Genomic DNA, 20,256 nt, shown 5'->3' with positions numbered 1-20,256 from the left:
TGGTTTTAAAGGTAGCCCTTTTTAAAGAGTGGTTATATTCAAAAGGTAGGTTCACTTCTCAGGTTCATTGCAGCAAATGTCAGTAATTGTGTGCTTCTGCAATTTCCTAGACTTCAACTTTTGAAATGTGGCATCTCAAAAGGGACATAATATTCCTTTGAAAGTTAATGTTAAGGTACCAATTGGAGCAGAGATTTGGGTTCTGAAGGACAGATCATTACTTAGTGAAAAAAACCAAACCCACCAAAAGTACAAATCTTTGTGCAGCCAGAAATGAAATACTTGTATTTCAGTTTGATAATTTTAGAAGTGATCTACACTGATGGCTGACAGCACAAGTCCCACCTTGACCATAATAATTTTTGAGCTCGCTGATGGCAAGATGAGTTCCTTAATTCATGACAGACCAATCTCTTTCTTGCACAGGAATTTAAATCTACATGAAAAATGTGGCAGAATCTCTTAAGTTACCTTCCTGAGCTCAGTGCCTCTCTTGCTCTGAAAGTACATAACCTAATTTATGTTGAAATGTACATAACAACAGATGTCCTTTAACTGTGTAATCACATTTTCTGCAGCTGATGCTCTCCATGTGCTTTCATTTTCCTATAAATTCATGTGAGCCATAACTCTGAGTGTTATGGTTTGACTGTTAACACTCTTGATTGAAGACACTTTAAGTAGTGGTAGCAGTAGCCTCAGAGTTAAAATGTAGTGCTTGCTTTATTAATTCGGAGACATATGTTATATTTCAGTTTCTCTTAACCTAGCCTGGCTATTTAAAATGCATAGTCACTTACTTACATGGATTGCTTTTGATCTGAAGTGCTGCAGGTATAAAAGTGATAATGCTCCTCCTCATTTCAGTTCAGTGGAGCATACAGACTAGGAGGTGAGCTAGAAAAATTTGGCACAAGCCTTAATAAAGGCTATTTCAACTTTCCTTTCACTTCTTTGGACATTTTCTCTTTGTGTGATGTCACAGGGCACCCCTGTCCTGCTGAACATGCTGAGAGACAGGAATATTGATCCCTGCCAGAACTCCTGCTTGTCAAGTCATACTCCTTCACATACTGTACACACATGTCTGCAATTAGAACATGGCCATGTACAGCAATCTGATGCTGCTAAAATGTGGGCTGATCATGGCTGGCATTTTTCATTTGCAATCTGCTGCCTTGCATTCAGTCACTTTCCCATGAGGTATTATCTTCTAAATGAATCTCTGTAGCACCTCATCAAATGTCTGTTAGAAATCTAGATGTGTCAATTCTATTCCTTTTATCACTTGTCACTATATTATCTTCAAAAAACATCAGGTAAATTCATAAAGCACAAGGAGATTTGTTTGAATGCCAGAGTCATCATCTCTAAGCCCTTGTGTCTGTAAGTAACTTTCCACTGCTTCCTGTGCAGGCAGTTTTAGTAGTTTGGAAACCACAGAGGTTAAGCTAAGTGGCCTGTGACTCCCTGGATCTTATCTCTCTTTCTTTAAAGTGGAATGGCATTTGTAACTTCCTAGTCATTAGGAATCTCTGTGTTCCCTCTCTTAAACTCTTAATGTATCAGTCTGGGTGTACCTGTTCTGCCCTGCTTTTATGGGGATGCTTTCTGCACTTCAGCTCTGGAATGGTTTTCATACAGTGATGGAGACAAACTGATGTAGGGGCTGCTTAAATGAAAGAGCTTGTTTTATCTGATTAGAGCCTAATACTAATTACCAAGTAAGAACTGTGCCCTTAATATTAAAAAGAAATGTGTTTTGTGAATGGGAGCAGCAAAGAGTTAAGCTGGGCTCTCATTCAGCTGGGGTCAATTCTGTGACTTTACTTCAAAGACACTCTCTGGGTTTACACTGATGGAACAGAAGGAAGATGTTAGCTCCTGATCTTCTTTTCCTCATAAAGCAGGCAGAGACTGTGAAGCCTTTAAGGAATATTTCTGGCTTTACAAATGTCTGCATCTTCACATGCCAGTGTTGTAATGTAAAGGGAGCACAGAAAATCTGTAACCTGTATTTTTGAGAGGATATCACAGGAAAAGCTGCCCTTGTTGGAAAGAGCTCTGAGATATTAAAAGATGGGCAAGATAAATAAGTTTGAAGTCACTTTCTTGTTTTCTCCACAAGTTTGAAGAGATACAGTGGTGCAGTGTAGAGTCTGAACAATTAAGATCTTTGCTGCTTTTTTATTTTTATGCTGCTGGCCCACATTCATGTTTTACCTTTCTCATTACTTGTTTTCTGTGCTTACTTTGCTGGGTGAGACAAGATTTGTCCTGAAAGAACTTTTAGTCTTAAGGAAGAAGGGCATATTTCTTAGGTGCAGCATTTTTCAGGGCAGTGGGCTGAAGCTCCTTGGAGTCCCAGTAAGGACTTCTTTGTACTTGAAGTTGCTGGGTTTCAGTATTATTGCTGATTTTTGTTCCTCACAGAAATATTATAAGTTAAATTCCTTTTGAATTGCTAAAAGAAACCAGGACAGGGTTTTTTCCCACTTTCCCTCTTGACAAGTGGCTGTTTTTTGTTTTCTAGATGGGCTGATAGTCCCTGATGGAGCAGTGAGTCCTGATATCTTTGGGGATTACCAGCTGCAGAATGGAGACCTGGTTGGGCAGCACCCCTTCTCTGCCAAGTAAGTAGCTCCTACTGAAGAATTCTTAGCATCCAACAAGTTTCTTTTAGGGCTTCATTTGTAGTGCTCAGTAATTTTTGCCCCCATAGCAGTAGGAGTGATTTACACTGCACAAGCAGTTCTAGTCTGTTGTCTGAATCACGTGTCTGTTTTAACATCCTAACATGTTGTAATACATCACAGCTTCCAAAAAGTGTGGAATGGAATAATAACACAGAATACACCACCTGTTATGACAACTACTCAAATACTCCTCAGAGTATTTGGGAAACATTTAGAGAGAGGCTTGAGATGCTGATCATCCAGATGATGTTTGTTTCCAATATTCCTAAATTTAAAAGTCTTTCAGCTGCTGTGGGTTTGGTGGTTTTTGATATTTTTCCATTAACCTAAGCCTTCCCAAGGTATTCCTGGTTAGATCCCTGAAAATGGGCTGTAGGGGCAAAAAGCATCAGCTTTTGCTGATATTCTTGGAGATCTTTCTCTGAATTTCCCCTCTGCTCATAGACCTCTCCCTCTCAAAGTTGGCAAGCTGTTCCAGTTTGAATTTCTGAATAAACTTCTCCCATGAGTTCAAAATAGAAAAGACTCATTTCCAAGAATGGAATCTTCATAAATCCTGATGCTGTAGAATTTAGGAAGTGCCTTTTTATAAAAACATTAATTCTGTGCACTCATGAGCAGGAAATACTTCAAACACTTGATAGTCAAGGTACAGCATTCACTTCAACAGGATCCAGTATCTGGATATGCCCTGCCCTGGGGCTGAAGCTGTTTCTTTCCAGAGGAAGAATGTTCTTTTCACCACTAACACCTTATATTTGTAAAATGTAAGTCATTCACAGTATGTACAGATGAAGCAAAAAAGATTTTCCTCCCTTACTTTGGCTCCTTGTAATTAATCAAGGGTGGTGAACAGTTACTTTGGTTGGTTTATTCTACCTGTGATGCCCCAGAAAGCTGAACACTGAGTAAGGGTTGGAGTGGTGGTAACAATATAGAGACAAATTAAAATAACTAACATGCTCAGGGAACAAAAAAAAAGCAGGATTTGAGATGGATCTTCTGAAAAAAAGTAAATATTTATACTCAGTAAGCATCAAATCCAGAGTAGTGTGAGGCTGTATTTGGGAAAGGGGATGCTGGTGCCTGTGCTGATCGTTTCCAAATGTTCAACCTTTGTTGCAGAGCTTGCAGGTGGGAGAGAAACTGAGGTAAGTGTGAGCTCTGTGCTGCTCTTGAGGTCTCAGTGGGTGATTCACCATTTTTACCTTCACAGTAGACACACAACCACGAGGTGATGGATTTCTCTCTTCACCAGAACATTGGAGGCTGCTCCCTGCAGATTTTGGGGAAGGGTGTGTAGGGTAGAGCTTGTAGACTCCTAGAGAAGTTTACTTAGTTAATTTAGAGAAAGTCCCAGTCAAGATACTCTGAAAACAGAGTTTTCAGCTGGGAAACAAAACCACCTTCAAGGTCCTTGGTTAAAAGTGAAGGCACATCAGTCAGCCTCAAATTGCAGTCCCTCATCAGGGAGCTCCAATAGTAAACTTCTTTTTAATCTGATTGTATTCCAGCTAACACGAGTAGCAAAATACATCTGGTGTATACCTTGTTAAATTAAGTATTGGTAGAATTTTTATTGGTAGAATTTCCTTGCATGTTTCAAGGCAAGAAAATTCTGCAGGTTGTGCCCATTGCTGATGGCCTCTGGAAATATTGGGAATTCTGTTTTCTAGGAAGATTTCTTTCCATATGATTGCTCCATGGACTTATCTGCAGCCCAGACACACAGACTAATTGGAAACAGTGTGGAGAGCTGCAAATGTTCTGTCTTATTTGTAGCAGAGCAGGAGTGAATTGTTTGATAGAATAGATAGTGGCAGCTGAGTGGTGAATCTGACTGCTCACATGTGGATCATTATGGGCTGGAAGTGCCTGGCGCCAGCAGCCAGGATTTCCTGATGCTCAGACCTAATGTAAAATGCATTAGTGCTCCAAGGCATGAGCCATGGAATTGCCAGTCCCATGGGTCTGGAGCTCCCTTTTCCCAACTGGAATTGGTGTTGGAAGGTAAAACCATACGTGCTACAGAGCCTAATTAAAAATAATAGCAGCAAGTCAAGGCGCTTTTTATGTGTTATATAGTGTACATTTCAGCCATAGCAAAACATAATTCTGGGGGATTTTTATGCTTACAGTTTAAAGCTAACAAGAACCTTATGTCAAGGATTTATTTTTAACCAGTTCCAGCTTTTAATAAATCAAGATTTTTGTTATAAAAAAATGGTTCATTTTTTCTATTAATAATATTTGAATATGTTTTCAGGAAACTTTTTTAGCAAGAAAGCTGAGTTGTGGTTTTCATAGACAATTAGCAAGTCAGTTAATAGTAACATGTCTTGGAAGTTCAGAGAGAGATTGGTAATTATGAGTAGATTCTTGGTTTTGGTCTTTTAATTTGTTATACTTTTTCATTTATTATACATTTATTTGTTATGCCTCTGTCTTCTGGTCTTTGCCTTTTATATTAGGCTTTTCAATTCTGTAATAGAAGCAGTTTTTGCTAAGCAATGGGGTGAGTTCTGAAGTCTCTTTGTCATTTAAGAGAGAGTCTCTTTGCCACTTAAGACCACCCTGTGAATTTTGAGGTAGGTAACAACCATGAGCTGACTTCTTGCTTCTCAACCTTGAATAATTTAATCCTTTCTTCTCCTTTCTGCATTCCTGTGAGAAAGAATGAGGATATGTTACCTCTTTAATTTCTCTGAGGCTGTTTCCTGTCCTTGCAATGTGCTCAGAGTGTGGATCAGGACTTTGCCTTGCCTCCAGGAGGGCTGGAAAGGCAGCCAGAAAATCCCACGTTTTTAGTGGCTGCACATCTGAGTAACTGAGTTTGTGTTGAGCTGGTGGTGGTGCCCTCAGTGCATTACCAGTGTGTTCTGATCACCATCCCAGTTTTTGGAGCCAAAGAACTGTGTCTGTGAGGAGTGGCTGTCAAGGACCACAGTGAAACTCAAACTGTCTGGAAGATTTTCCCTGTAAGTTCTGTTTGATAACCCAGCCCCCATCACCTGCCATGTGTCCTTTTGTTACTCCAGTTCCATTGTGAACTTCCAGGGCTGGGGGATGCTGTTCTAGCAGAGCTCCAGGGCACCCAGAAAACTCAGTTCCTTTTCAAACCAGGACACTCTGCCATGGCAGTTCCAGGCTGCTTCATTTGGGAAGATTCAGGGCAATTGGAGCAGCAGCTGTGTCCAAAGGTGCAGTTGCTGAAGTGGTTGACTCTCCTGTGATGCAGCAGGGATGCCACCAGCATCTCTTGTGGAGCCCGTGGAGCCACCCACCCAGAGCTGCTGCACAGTCCTGGGAGGGTAGGGAGATGCTTTTGTGAAGTTAAGCACAACAGGAATTCAAAATAGTTGAATTATGGATAGGCATCTGCACTCACTGAGTTACCACAGCCTTTTCTTCCTGGTCATTTTCAGGAGGGTAACATGAAGTGGCAGCATTGACAGTAAAAACATCTCTTGATCTGGGGAAAGAGGCTTTTTTTTCAAAGACACTGCCTTCCCTTCATGGGATATCTTTTCCTTTGACAGCTGGAGTAGTGTTACTCTCAGAGTGGAGAATGCCACCTCACATCATCATGCACTGTGAAGTAAGGAACAGCTTTGAAGGGGATTGTAAAAGTCTCTAGTCCTGAATTCACTTTGTAGATTTGCTTGCTGTTCTGGACATGTCCACATCCTGATAATTGTTATTTCTGTTATTTGTCATCATGAAGCAGAAGCAGCACAACAGTGAAGACCTGTGCAGCTGCCTTTTGTCTGATAGTGCCACCCTGGGAAATGCTCTGTTTCTGGGGATCTAGCCTGTGTGTTCTGCAGCTTCTGTTTACAGCTCTTATCCATGAACTGTATTCTTAGTGCTGTTGTACTGTTACCTATGAGGCCTATAAATAGAATTATTTCAGAATGTTACATCCACAGGAGCAGTGATAAAGCCCATAAACAGCATCTCTTGTTTTCCTCAAAGGTTTGGAGCATAATGCAGACAGATTGTAAGGTATGTTTTCCATTCAGCAGAAAAGATGTGGCTGAGGAGGTTGTTTTGACAGCTTCTATCCAGGTTTTTTTCATTGGCTAGGAAAAGACTTTTATGATTAGATTACCAGCTTTGAATCATCTTTCTGTCTTTCAGGAGCAGATGGGCATTAGGCATAGATTTGAAATTTTCATCTGTTATTAAAATCTGAATTCAAGGTTTCTGGTTCTGATAAGGCTTAATATTGAGTGAAAGTTTTATGATTGTGGCAAACAAAAATCCCTCACCTTTGGCTGATGTGATGACAGCTTAGTGTCTGAGCTGCAGGGGATAAAGAGCAGCTGAAAGACATCTTCCAGAATCTGTGGCCATTCATCAAATTTTAATCACCTTCTGGAGACTAATTACTTTCTTAAGACACAAACATAATAGTGATGGCTAAATACCTTATAATAGAGATAGCCACAGTATTTTTCTTGCCCCTTGGGGAAGAGGCAACTTCTTAACCTTTCCCAGCTTCAGCTAGGTAATGGTACAAACTCTGAGTGCAAAAGCCAATTTTTGGTTAATATCCTCAACAGAGCTCTCAAATCTTCTGAGTCTGTAGCTTTGAAAAGATTAATAGTTAGGAATGCTAGAGCTGGCCAGAACTCTTTTTCTTTTTTTTTTTTTTTTTTTCCCCTGAGGAAGTTTTTCACCAGTGCAGGATCCTTTAACCTTGTTATAAAATGCAGCAGAGCTGCCATTGCTCAACCTCATTTTGTGTGAGACAAGGCCTTGCTGTGTGAGCTGTTCCCAGCAGTGCTCATGTGCACTCCCAGCTCTTCCCAGCAGAGATCTGACTGAGGCTTCTCACAGAAAGCCCTGAGGTTTGGCACATCAGGCACAGCCAGTTTTATGGGCTGACTGCATGTCTCTGTCCTTGGTGGGACATCTTCCCTCTGCCTGGATTTACAGCCTGAAGCTGTGCCTGCATGTCTTGTTTTTGCCATGGCAGGTCACTGGGATGTTCTGGCAGCTCAGTGCCTGCAGCCAGGCCCTGCTCTGTGCTCCCCCAGGGAAGCTGGGGCTGCTCTTGGCAAATTCCAGGCTGCACAGCCAGGCTCTTGTGTCTGGCCTTGATGGAAACCTGGCCACAGCTCCTGGTGCTCCAGCACTCTCAGTGGGACTTGGCTCTTCTGGAGCTGAGCTAAGCATGTGTGATGTCTGCATGTGCTGCAAGGCCACACTGAGTGGCAAGAGTGCTCCTGTCCATGGCCTTTTTTCACTTGGAAACCTGGGAGCTTTCATGGTGGAACAACCCAGAGCTGCAGCCTTTCACTGCCATTGATTGCTGCACTGTGGTGTGAATTCCCAGCTGGGGCAGCTACAGGAACTGCAGATGTGCACTTTGTAATGATTATCAAAATACTTATAAATCATTGTACCAGTAACTTGCATCCTACTTTGACATCTAGAGCTGTCTTCCATATAGATCCTCATCTTCAATTAGATTTGCTGAAGGAGTTGGTGATCCTGGTGACCCTGCCAGGGAGTGTGTCTCATCCACCCTCTGTTTTCAGTAGAGTTCAGCACAGTTTATTTAGAAGTTGGAACATTCCCTTCCCATCCTTTCAGGAGGTAAGAAGCATCTTGCAGGCTGTCTGTGAGGGTGAGAACCCCTCTGTTAGCAGGCAGCAGCAGGGATCAGTGACAGAACAAACTGTTCCTTTAAACAAAAAGTGTTCTCATGCAGGGTCTGTGCTGAGAGTCCCCACATCTCTTCCCTCCCCATTTGAAGAGTCAGTGATGCTTCCCTGTCTTAGATGTGGACATACAATGAGTATAAAATCTTTTAATAATTGGAAAGAAAACCTGAAAGTGTATAAATTACTATTACAAGATGATTCTACTTTGAACCATTTTACCATAATGCTATTTCTTACAGGTCTGGACAGAATTTCTTCTTTTCCATAGTTAAACCTTATTTTAAAAAACAAAACCCAACTTAGTTGCTTTTGCAATATGTTCAGCAGAGTTGTACTCAGCTTCTGCCATTTGGACACTATTTAATTTGCATTTCCCAGGAGAATTAAATTAGGTTTTATTAGTAAATTGGGCCTATAACCTTGCAGGCAGGTTTTATTAGTTTATCACACATCAGTATTAGCAAATTGTAAATCCCACTGAAAGGAATTTGAAAAGGCCTTAAAGAAAAGACCAGAACCAATGAAGTTCCTGGACACAAATAAGGGAGTTTATTTTGGTTGGCTCATGTATTTTTCTTTTAATCCCACAAAAATCTGTTAGTGGCAGCAGAGTCACCTTTTTTATCATATTCTGTTATCCTAACTGTGCCTACAAGTTTAGTTTTATAAAGTTAAAGGCACTGACTATTCCTGGGGACCTGGCAGAGATGTTTTGTTCCTCAGTGTCTTTGCAGGTGCTACATATTCCTACATACAAGAATTGAGATTTTACATCTAAAAATTGTGAGAAGCAGGTGGGAACTGCTGCCTTTTGGAGGGTTTTGGTCACAGGATGGGACAAGTTTATTGAAAGACTTCACTTGTCTGCTCCAGGTAGCTAAAATGACCCAAAATTCACTGTGTAGTTATTCCCCTTCAGCACTGACATGTGGCAGTGGTGCTTCCAGAACAGCAAGGCTTCATTGCTGACAGCTTTTGAATGAGAGCTTCAATTTCTTTGTGTCTTACAGTAATTTATTTCTCCAGCAGTACTAAACTAGAGCTCTCTCTCTTTCTGGTTTGGTGGGTTTTTTTGGGATTTTTTTGTGTGTGTGTTTTTGTTGTTAGGAGTTTTTTGGTTTGGTTTTGGGGTTTTGTTTTTGGGGGTTTGGTTTGGGGTTTTTTGGGGTAGTGGTCATATTCCTGCTGGCTGTCACTTCATTATTTTTTCACACTGTCTGCTCAAAGCCTTGTTTATAGAAGTGCTGCAGCCTGATCATATAATCCAGTTTAGGTGTCACTAATAAGTGTCTGACCAAATTCTGCTGTTATGCTGTGGGCACTTACTGGAGCATTTTTGAAGATAGGAGTCTGATTATTCCAGAGTGAAGATTTTACCCTGTGGCAATTCATCAATGTGATTTTCCCAGAGTTTGGAGAACTTTTGCACCACTGAAAGATTAGGGCTGTAATTAAAGAATATCCATAAAAGGGCAATATTATTCACATCCAATATTTGATCTAAAACAACTTTTGAATGTACTTGTGTGTTCCATTTGTTGTCAATGTGTTCTTAGCATGAGGAGGAGCTCCCAAGAGCTCTCCATGTATCTCCCACACAAAGACAATGCTCACAGTCCTTGGGAGCTGATAGCCAAGGTGGGAAGGGAAGGGAAGGGAAGGGAAGGGAAGGGAAGGGAGAAGGGCAGTTCCTCCTGGAGATCCAGGTGCCAGGGATGGAGCAGGAGAAGGGCAGCTCCTCCTGCAGTCAGGTGCCACATCTGGAGCAGGAGAAGGGCAGCTCCTCCTGGAGATTCAGGTGCCAGGGATGGAGCAGGAGAAGGGCAGCTCCTCCTGGAGATTCAGGTGCCAGGGATGGAGCAGGAGAAGGGCAGCTCCTCCTGGAGATTCAGGTGCCAGGGATGGAGCAGAAGGGCAGCTCCTCCTGGAGATTCAGGTGCCAGGGATGGAGCAGAAGGGCAGCTCCTCCTGGAGATTCAGGTGCCAAGGCTGGAGCAGGAGAAGGGCAGTTCCTCCTGGAGTTCCAGGTGCCCCATCTGGAGCAGGAGAAGGGCAGCTCCTCCTGGAGATTCAGAGACCAGGGATGGAGCAGGAGAAGGGCAGCTCCTCCTGCAGATTCAGGTGCCAGGGATGAAGCAGGGCAGGGCTCTCCTGATTCCTCCCACAGTGACCAGACCACACCATCTCACCAAGGTGTGTGGTCTGGAGCTGGGAAGGATCAGGTTGCCCTTGTTTCATTTACTGTAAGAGAGGTTTAATTGCTCCAACAATTGCAGCAGTATGGGAGAGATGAAATAGCTTGCTGGGGAATATTTTAACAGTGTTAAAATAGCAGAGTTTTTTCAGCAAGTTGCAGATGCTGTTTGGGAAGAGAATAAGTATTGAGGTTTTAATGCACTTCAGCTCTTTTGGAATACAGGATACTTGGGCCTCTTTTACTTGCAGTCACTTTTTTTTTACATTTTTTTAGTTGCTTTTTATTTTATTATATTCCACCTGCAGTTGGCCTCATTTAACCATCATAGTTTAGGTGGCTATTAAGAATTTTAAAAGAATACCCAAATGCTGTAGCAGTGAGCTCAAGTCCTTTGGAATGTTTTACCAAAAAATCCCCCCAAACCTGGGCCTGTCTCTTCTGAAATGTAACATTAATTAATTCCCACGTTCTGTCTGCTGCTCAGTCCCTCCAGATGTGCTACTAGGAATAGACTGGCTCCCTGCTTACAAGCCATCTGGGCTCTGTAAACTGATTTGCACTTATATTAAACAATAAGTGAACAGAATGAGGAAGAGTTATTAAAGCAAATGTACATTGCTTATAAATCTCAAAGTAAAATATTAAAATGCAGTAAAGGGGAATGGAATGTGCAAATGAAGACCTGCTTGTTTTTAATGAGTTTGGTTGTGACCTTCTCGATTTCAACCAAAAGAAAAGAATTTTATTTTTCTCTTTAAAAATAATTAAAAAAAAGAAACTATAAAACTGCTTACAGAAGTATCTGAGACAAAAACAAGGAAATATAATGTTCTAAACTTGACTGGTCCAAACCACTCAAGCTGCTGTGACAGCTCATAAAACTGAGAGTAGTTTTTAACTGGACTCTGTTTTACATTGCCAGAGTGAATTTTCCTTGCAGGAAGTAGCCAGAAGGTTTATTTAGTTTCCAGACTGCTGCTTTGATCTTTCCATTCTGTCACTTCTCAGGTTACATAGCCCTTTTTCACTGCAGTAAATCTGCAACAGTTAATGAGAATAAAATTTCCTCCTTCTCACTGATCACATGCTGTTAAATGCCAAACCACAGCCAGCAGCATATTTGCAGAATTCGGCTGCACTGTACAAAAACAGCACAATCAGTTTAATCTTGTTGGTTTTGTAATTCATTTTATTGAGCTTTCCTTTTTCAAGTGACCTATTTTATCAAGACAAGTGGTTGCAAGGCCAGATCTGGAAGAAAGATTTAAAACTGTAATAAAGTGAGGGGTGTTTTGTGTGCTGGGTTTAAGCATGCTCACAGGATTCAAAATTAAACTTAAAATGAGGAGTTTTAAAAAGGCCCATATATCAGTGGGATATTTCTTGTGGTTATTATCTGAACTGAACATGTGCTCTGAGCAAGTCTCTAGCATAAAAATTAATATATCAAATTAATTTCTTTGTCAAATACTTAGAATTGTTTTGATTCTAAAATTTTATTCTGATTCTGTGTTTATCAGTCTCAACCATCCAACTCCAAAGACTGACCCACCCTTTTCCCTCTGGAAAACCAAGATGATGGTTTTTTAACTCTGAGATTTAAAAAAAATAATAAATGGGCTTACAAAGTTTATTTGCCTTTGGGATTTTTGAACTTTTAAATTTTTTTCCAGTACTCCCCGATCAACCTTTTTGGTCTGGTAACATTTGATTTTTCATTTGTTTAAGTTGAGTTTTTTATATAATAATGCTACTCCAAGATATAGATCTCCAAGAACACATTCCTTGTCTGTATTTGTATCTGCCTTTTTTCCTGATATATCCAATGTTATTCCTAAGGAAAAAAAAATCAATAAGAGACAGAGATTTATTTTCGTCTTGATTTTCACTAAAATCTTTGCTGATTGTGATAGACCTCAACAAGATTTGACTAGAGCCCTGTGCTGATACATAAAAGTGCTTGAAATCAGGACAATCCTCTCTGGTGGTAAAATAATATTTAAAGTTTCTTCATCAGCAGTAACACTGCAACTGCATTTGCTGCGTGTGCTGGAGTGAGCGCTGCAAATCCCCCAGCAATGTTCACTTGCAGAAAGGCTTTGAAAGCTTTTATTGGCTGCAGCTGGAAGGCAGAGCACGACAGATTTCTTGACTCTCCCTCCCTCCTTCCCTCCAGCATCTGGATCCTCATCCCCACTGGGCTGCCCTGCACACAGCTCGGTGTCACCAGTGCCCTGTGGCCTTGCTTTGGTGCACAACAGGGGACTTCTGTCACCATTTGTGTTCATGGACAGAACTGAGTGGCTCTGCTTGGGCTGGAGGAGTTGGTGTAAACATTTGAAGGGAAAATTCTCCACCAAAAAGCTGCATTTTTGTTTCAGCTGCTTGTCTCTGAGCACATTTTCAGTGAGCTGCTCTGCAAGGAAGCAAGGAACAGTTCATGTGTGGAAATGGGCAGGCTGATGGAAGCTGGAGCAGATCCTGATGTGGGCAGTAACACCAGTCATCTCTGTGAAACTTCATCTTATTCTGCTCAGGCATTTTCCTGAATCTCTGTGAAACTTCATCTTATTCTGCTCAGGCATTTTCCTGAATCTCTGTGAACCTTCGTCTTATTCTGCTCAGGCATTTTCCTGAAGCTTTCTGTGCCCAGCCTGGCACTGAGCTTGCTGGAGACAATTGAAAGAGAGGTGTGAAAGCTCCCTAAGCCAGGCCTGTACCTAGTTCAGATTAAGGCAATATTCTCTTCAGTTTATGGAGTTGACACTTTGGACTGTGCAAGCAGAGAGGGGGAGGAAGGGACATCTTGCTTTTTACTGCCTGTTCCTTGGGGATTTTTTATTTGTTTTAGTTCTTAATTAATTCTTAAGAAATGGATGTATCTAATCAGTGGGTTTGGACAGTTGGTGAGCCAAGAGCACAGGAGATGTTTCTGTCAGGCTTGGAATGGAAAGCCAGAGCTCTTGATTTCCGTTCCAGCTCTGTCTGTGCACTTGACCTTTTAAGAAATGCTGTAGAGAATGGCTGAGCAGCTCCCTGTGTGTGTGGCAGAGCTGTGAGCCTGGCTGCAGGATTGCCCTTCACAGGAACAGCCTGACTGCAGGACACAACTGCAGCCTTTGAGCTGCTCTTCTGCCCCCTGGCTCTGCTGGGGATTGGTTGCCTTTCTAGCAGAGCACAGATAATCTTTTTTACTAAAGCCTTCTCTGTCTATGTCAGTCTAATTTGAGTCTTCTCATTAGTGTAGTTTGTCATTTGGCTGTCTTTAATGTCTGGGGTGTTTTCTCTTCCAATACTCCAGTGGGAAACTGAGGTCATGGAGAAAAGGAGCAGCTTGTCCAGGATCACACAGCAGGTAACTGACAGAGCAAGAACTGAGGCCAAATCCCAGGCTGTGTTTGCAGAGCTACAGCTTTCAAGCAAGGCTCACACTGAATTTGGCTAAGCAAGGTCATTTGGTTTTGCTTCAGTGCTTTCTTACTATTCAGTTGGGAAATAATTTTTTTTAATGCTGCCTCCCCCCCAGTGAATTTTGGCATGGTTATTGCTTGGTGCATAGCTGGAGCCTGACACAGAAGACACAGTGCTCATTTCTCCACCATTGTCAGCTTTCCATTTGTTTGTAATTAAATGGCAGAAACAGCAGTATTGTGCTGAGATACAACTGGGCAACAAGTCCAGAAGCAATTGGAAACTTGAAGTCATTAAGCAGACTGAAGAAAGCTGGATCACATGGAAGGAGAGACATGATCATATCCATAAAAGCTGTTATGATGCATGAGGGAGCTAAAATATTATTGCACAGGTTCATTTGGATATTTTCTGTCTTGTGAGCAGGTACAATATTACTGTTTAAGGGATACTAATGCTAATGTAGGGATGGACTTGGGTGATTGATGCAGTGGGCACAGTCACAGACACTGCCACAAAACTCCCCTCCCATTTGAGCTTGAAGAATAAAAAGCATGAAAACAAAAAGCTTCACAGATAGGGGAGAACAACTTGGGGTCATGAGAGGCAGAATTTAGGAGATTTGTGGTTTATAGTTTAACGTCATTACCAGCAGTGGGACAATCTACAGTTACAAGACATTATATAAAGAAACATTGTTTTTTCCTCAGGCTTCCCATTTGTATGGAGTTTCTCCATAACCCATGGTCTGTGCTCTTGCTCTGAAGGACAGAAAATTTATGGTCAGTGAAGGGAAACCAGAGGTAACTGGTTTGTAGGAGGAAATGGGATCATCATCTCAATTCCTGGATTTAAAGCAAGGGCAGAAGGAACAGGCCTGTGTCCCTTTGTGATGCCCTTCACCTGCCACGGCTGCTGTTGGCAGAATGGGGTCCCACCCAGCACTCAGCTGCCAGGGGCTGTCAGCAGAAAGGCCACAGAGCCCATTTGGCTCACCTGTGAAGGTTTTTGGTACCTGCAGAGGGTTGGCTGAATGTGTCAGACCTGCAGGCAGCTTTAGAAACTGGAGTCTGTGTGTGTTCTGGGGGATTCAAATCCATTTCCCACCTGCACACAGTGCCTTAATCCCTGCTTGTGCACTGGGGCAGGGCTGGGTGCCCCAGCTCCCCTGCCTCTCCATGCAGAGGAAACCTCAGGAGAGAGGGAGGGAGGGAGCTGCAGCATTCACCAACCATTCTGCTGATGGGGCTGGCAGGGCTGAGCATCCCCTTTGTGATTACACTGCCCTGCACTGCAGTCCTTGTCTCACACCAGCTCTCATCAACACTTCAGCAACAAACAAAAACACTGAGATGAGGGAAAAAATACAGCCTTTGCTGCTGGCAAGAGTTCTGATCTGTGAGCTGCATCTCATTTGTGCAGGTTGTAATGCTGTGCTTGTCTGGAGATTAGAGACTGCTGTGCCACTCCCATGGCTCTGGCACCTCCTGAGGGGAAGCACAGCCTCCAGTGCTCATCAGAACATGGTTTGTTTTGTCTGCTACACACAGGAATCAATCCAGCATTGTGCAATCCAGGGGTTCATGGCAGCAGAGTTTATAAGGGAATGGGATGGGAACTGTGCTGTCACACATGAGTGGGTTCCTGGAACAGAAAATGTAGAATTTCAGTGATGTGCTGCTGAAATTCTGAGGTGGGGATGGCTTGGGAGTGAAGAGTGATTTTTAGGAACAGTAATAGCCAGGGTATAGATGGAGAAGGTACAGAGGAAACAGTGTGAACTGTACTGATACCAGGCTTCTGAAAGATGCTCAGAACCCCTCTGGTTCTAACCCCTTTCTCTGATCCTCAAGAGGAGTTTTGGAGAGCTGCAGGTGTGATGTGTCAGCAGAGGCTGCCTGTTTGCACCTGCATGGAAACCTCCTGGCAGCTCATTGGAGAGCTTTGGGGGCGAGTCCTTCACTGGGATTATTGGTAGGGCTGCTGATGAGCTGAGTGTTGCAGGTAGTGTTTGGCTGGTCTGAGCATCTACGTAATTAAAAATCTACAGATTTAAAAAAATTAGATTTTATTTTTAATAAGCTTATAAATCTTGTATCTCCACTGAGTAGCTGAGAGCCTCTGAGACATGAGGGCTTGTTGATGCAGAGTAAGGCAGGAGGACTGACAGGGTTTTAGAAGTAGTTTAGAATGAAAAAATTAGGGATGAAATCTTGGCTCTGGTGGAAGCACTCTGTGTTTAGCTTGCAGTTCATTTTCAGGGAGCAGTGATTCCAGGATGCCTTAATTTTGGGCAGAAAAAAATGAAATTTTGTCCCTAAAGTGTGAATTCCTGAACTGATATTTCACCCTCAAAGGCTTTTCCAGAGCCACTGTCACACAGGCAGTGACAGTCTGGTACAGTGTGTGCCAAACTGCTTCAGACCTTCTTCCCAGGCAGTGCTTCCTGCTGGGACCACTCCAAATCCAGGATCCTACTGGGGGCTTTCAGCTGGATTTCAGGTGTTTACTTTTGACCAAGAATCTCCCCAGTGATGCTGGACTTGTCTTTCTGAGGAATTAGTACCTGGGAATTAGGCTGTGGTTTGAGCTCCTGTCAGCAGCAGCACTGCTCCCAGTGTGAGCTCTGCTGTGGACAGGGTGGGGGTGTGCAGTGCCAGGGTCACTCTGCACCCTGGTGTTAATTACCCAGCCGTTAATTACCCAGCTCTCCTGATACTGGGGAGGAGCACAGACACTTGGAAGGAAACCCTAGCAGAGGATTCCCCATGGAGTGCTCCCTGTGGGAGCCTGCTGAGCCTTCCACACATCCATGAATTCTGCCTAGTTCAGGAGGGTTCTGTGGATGCAGCAGGATGCTGGCTGCCATTTCCTGCTGGGAGACAGGACACAACTGCTCTTTACACCTTGAATTCTGTCAGGGCACCTAACATCCTGCATGGGTCTGTGAATTTGGATGCTCTGAAGCATCAATAAGCAGGGCTGCTCAGAAATCTCTCCTCACTCATGCACATCAGGAACGTTTTGCTCTTCAGCATGTGTTCCTCAGTTCCCTAGCAGTACAAGCAAATTGGAAAGTTCAGCTGTCATTTGGGGAAGGTCATAGATCACACTAGCAGCCTGAGTAATCCAAGAGGTTTTAAGTATCACAGCATTTAGTTTAAAGTGAAATTTGCTCTGACAGGGGCTGGCAGACCAATAGGAAAAAGAAATATTTGTGCTTGGAGAAGTGCATGTGTAGAGACCTCGAGTATAACTGATGGCTGGAAGTGATTTCAGTCTAAAAAAAACAAATCATTAAGAGAGTGCATAGGGGTAAAATACACAGTTCATATTTTAAAGGATCTCAAAATGAACCAGCAACTGAGGTTAGCAGTACACAGTAATTAGCTGGGCTGTTCACTGTTTAACTCTGTGAGCCCCAGGCGTGGGGCTGAGCTCTGCACAGAGCAGGGCTGTGCTGAGAGCCAGGGCTGCCTGCAGTGCCTGCAGCCTGAGCTGCAGCTGAGCCTGCTCTGCTGCTCTGGCATCCAAATCATCCCACAGCTGCAGGGCTGCATGCACTTCTGCCTGCCCAGATACATAGCAGTGAGCACTGGGAGGAAAAATACCAACTCAGGCACGAATATTGTTGCCCCAATGTACCTTTCTTGGTGATTTTCCTCTTCTGCATAAACTCCCAGCAAGAATAATCATCCCTGTGAGGACTGAGTCAAGGTATCATTATTATGAGAGACAGGTTTGGTTCTTGCACTGAATTTCCTGGTAGATGCTGTAGCATAAACCAACAATGTTTTTCCTAGGAGCAAGTCTTGAGGTTGATTGCTGGTATAAATCTGAGCACACATGGCACAGATCATGATCTCAGGCCAGTCGTTATCCAGCAAGTGTTTACAGCCACAGAGCTGCCATCTCTGCTGGCTCTCCCCTTCTGCTGTTGTTGGCAGAAGGGGCAGGGATTCATCAGGACTTGTTTTTAAATCCATCCTCACCTCGGTGGGTTGTGCCCTTGGCCTGGCAGCCTCGGGAGCGAGCCAGGCTCTCTCTCCAGGCCCATGTTGGCTCTGTGCTTGTCCCACCCTGTGTCACCTCCTGGGCTCAGGACCCTTCCCTTCAGCTCCCACAGCTCCCTGCTGCAGGCTGCCAGTGCAAACAACCCCGCAGGCAAAGCTGCTATGCTTCAAGAGCACTAATGTGCAAAATGAAGCCAGGTCTTTTCAAGCATGGTCAAGACTTCATTTACTTCAAGGAAATATTTCGATAGGAGGGAGTAGTGATTTGATCAAGGTGTTTTAATGTGATTTTCTGTGGTTGTTTTTGGTTTTTTGAGGGTTTTTTTTTTGACTGTCCAAAGCAGTTATCAGCTGATCCATCTCTTCCAGTTTTCTTCAGGACACTAACATATGTCTGAACCATTTGGAAATAACTGATACTCCTCAAAGTTTAAACTCTCGGGATCTTTACCTAATTACTTACACATTCATGAAAAAAATATTAAAAACCTGATTTGTTGAGAATGTGATTGAAACCATATTTTGCCTGCTCTCGTTATCAGTTTGAATACATTTAGAAGCTCTTTGAGTGAGGATTACCGAGCTGGAAGTGGCTGGAAGAGCTCAGCCTGCAGGGATGGAGGCCCATTGCCCCCGCGTGGCTCAGGGCGTTATTGCACCTCACCCCAAAGCCCGTGGTGGTTCAGCTTGGGGTACAAAGGAGCTCGGGACAGGTGCCAGGCTCCTGTTTTTGATGTGTCCCTTTGCCACAGGACACATCTGTGAGCTGTGAGCCTGGGTATGGCTGCTGCAAGCCCTGGGCAGCCACAGCCTCCTCACTCACCTGGACATCATTCCACAATGAGCTTTGCAGGAATGCAAATAGGCCCTATTCTACCACACTTGTAATAAAACCTACCCACAGCTAACCTTGTTACAGTCACAGAAAACATCATGGAAAGATAAACCCAGAAAAGCATTTTCTGTTAAAACAGCTCTTCATCATAAATCAGCTGTAGATATTTTAAGGATCAAACAACAAAATTATTAAGTTTAAAGGTAGCTTTAAAAGGTCCTGCTTCTCTGCAGTGTAACATCTCTGGTGTCACTGGGAATTTGTAGGAGCACAGCAGAACCAGAGCCTGCACTCCCAATTCCCACTATGCCTCCTTTTAGTACATTGTTAACTCGTGGCACTGACAGTAACCCTGAAGGAGTTGGCATTGGTTTATAGAAGTTTGTTAAATGGTTTGTTTTCTGAAGTGCCAAACAAACTGGTCAGCTTCATGCTTGTCCTGGTTGGGTTGTTCACAAGAGTTTTGGGCCTGATATGGAGACAGGGCAGCCTGGGTGAGGTCTGTCTGTCTGTCTGTCAGTGCCTTTGCACACTGAAAGCAGTGACACGGGAGAGGCAGGGGCTGGCTGAGGTGACTGCTGGGTTTGGGGTTTCTGGAGATGAGAGATAAACACAAAGTAACAGGATTTCTCTTAATTCCTTCTTTCAGAAGTCTTTCAGAGCTTCAGGGCTGATAATGAGAAAGCTGTTGTTTGCCAGGTACAAAGGAGGCATCTGGGGAAGGTGCCTCAGAGGTCATTTCCTAATGGGCTTGGAAAAGGGTCAGAGGGCTTTGGAGTGGGCACAGGCAGGAATGGGTGGTGAGAGGAATGCATTCACAGAGCTGTGCCCCACTGCAGGACCCACCAGGGCCACTCTGCTGCTCTCTGCTGTGCTGAAGGGCTGCTCAGCCTGCAGGGTGGGGCTGAGGGCTCTGTAGGGCTGAGGAGATGGGTGCTGCCAGCTCAGATACACTGCAAATGAAAAGCACTTTCAGCTCACAGCATTTCTCAAGATCCATCAAGTAAAACAGTGACTTATTTTTTTCTCTGTAGCTTGGCTGTTGATTGTGTCCCTTCTATCTCTGAGGACAAATCTCAGCCTCAGACCTTCCACCTTCACCTGATTATCAGGAGATACCAGGATATCTCTGGTTTGCTGAGAAACAGGCACTAGGGATCCTTTTCTAGGGCCTCACTGAGACACAATCCAAGGAAAGTGCCTTTGTGAGGACAAAGATGGACATGGTGCCCCCCATGCAGCTGAGCCCTTTCAGCCCAACCAATTGAGCTGTGCCAGCTTCTTGCAGAGCCAGGGCCTGGGGCCCACCCATTGTACATCTTCTGCAGGGGTCGTTCTTTCCCAGCCTTCCCTCTTGCATAACCCATGTTCCATATGGATAATTGGCAGTAATGAGGTTCAGCTTTTCCCCACTCCTAAAGCACTTTGCTTC

General features: G+C 43.5%; 1 protein-coding gene across 3 annotated transcripts in view; it reads left to right on the top strand.

The window, feature by feature from the left end:
* KIFAP3 (kinesin associated protein 3) overlaps positions 1-20,256 on the top strand; it is a 64,998-nt gene that overhangs the window by 43,119 nt on the left and 1,623 nt on the right. For 2 of the 3 annotated variants that reach the window (XM_074546434.1, XM_074546433.1), the window contains exon 19: positions 2,534-2,633. In XM_074546434.1, coding sequence (XP_074402535.1) covers positions 2,534-2,633 — 100 coding nt within the window. Of the gene's footprint in view, positions 1-2,533; positions 2,634-3,821; positions 3,848-20,256 lie in introns of all 3 variants that reach the window. The other variant, XM_074546435.1, reaches the window with a different exon arrangement.

This window comes from Zonotrichia albicollis, chromosome 8 (assembly GCF_047830755.1).
Source record: "Zonotrichia albicollis isolate bZonAlb1 chromosome 8, bZonAlb1.hap1, whole genome shotgun sequence".
NCBI lineage: Eukaryota > Metazoa > Chordata > Aves > Passeriformes > Passerellidae > Zonotrichia > Zonotrichia albicollis.
The sequence above is the reverse complement of the archived record's forward strand: the minus strand, read 5'-3'. Positions and strand labels throughout refer to the sequence as shown.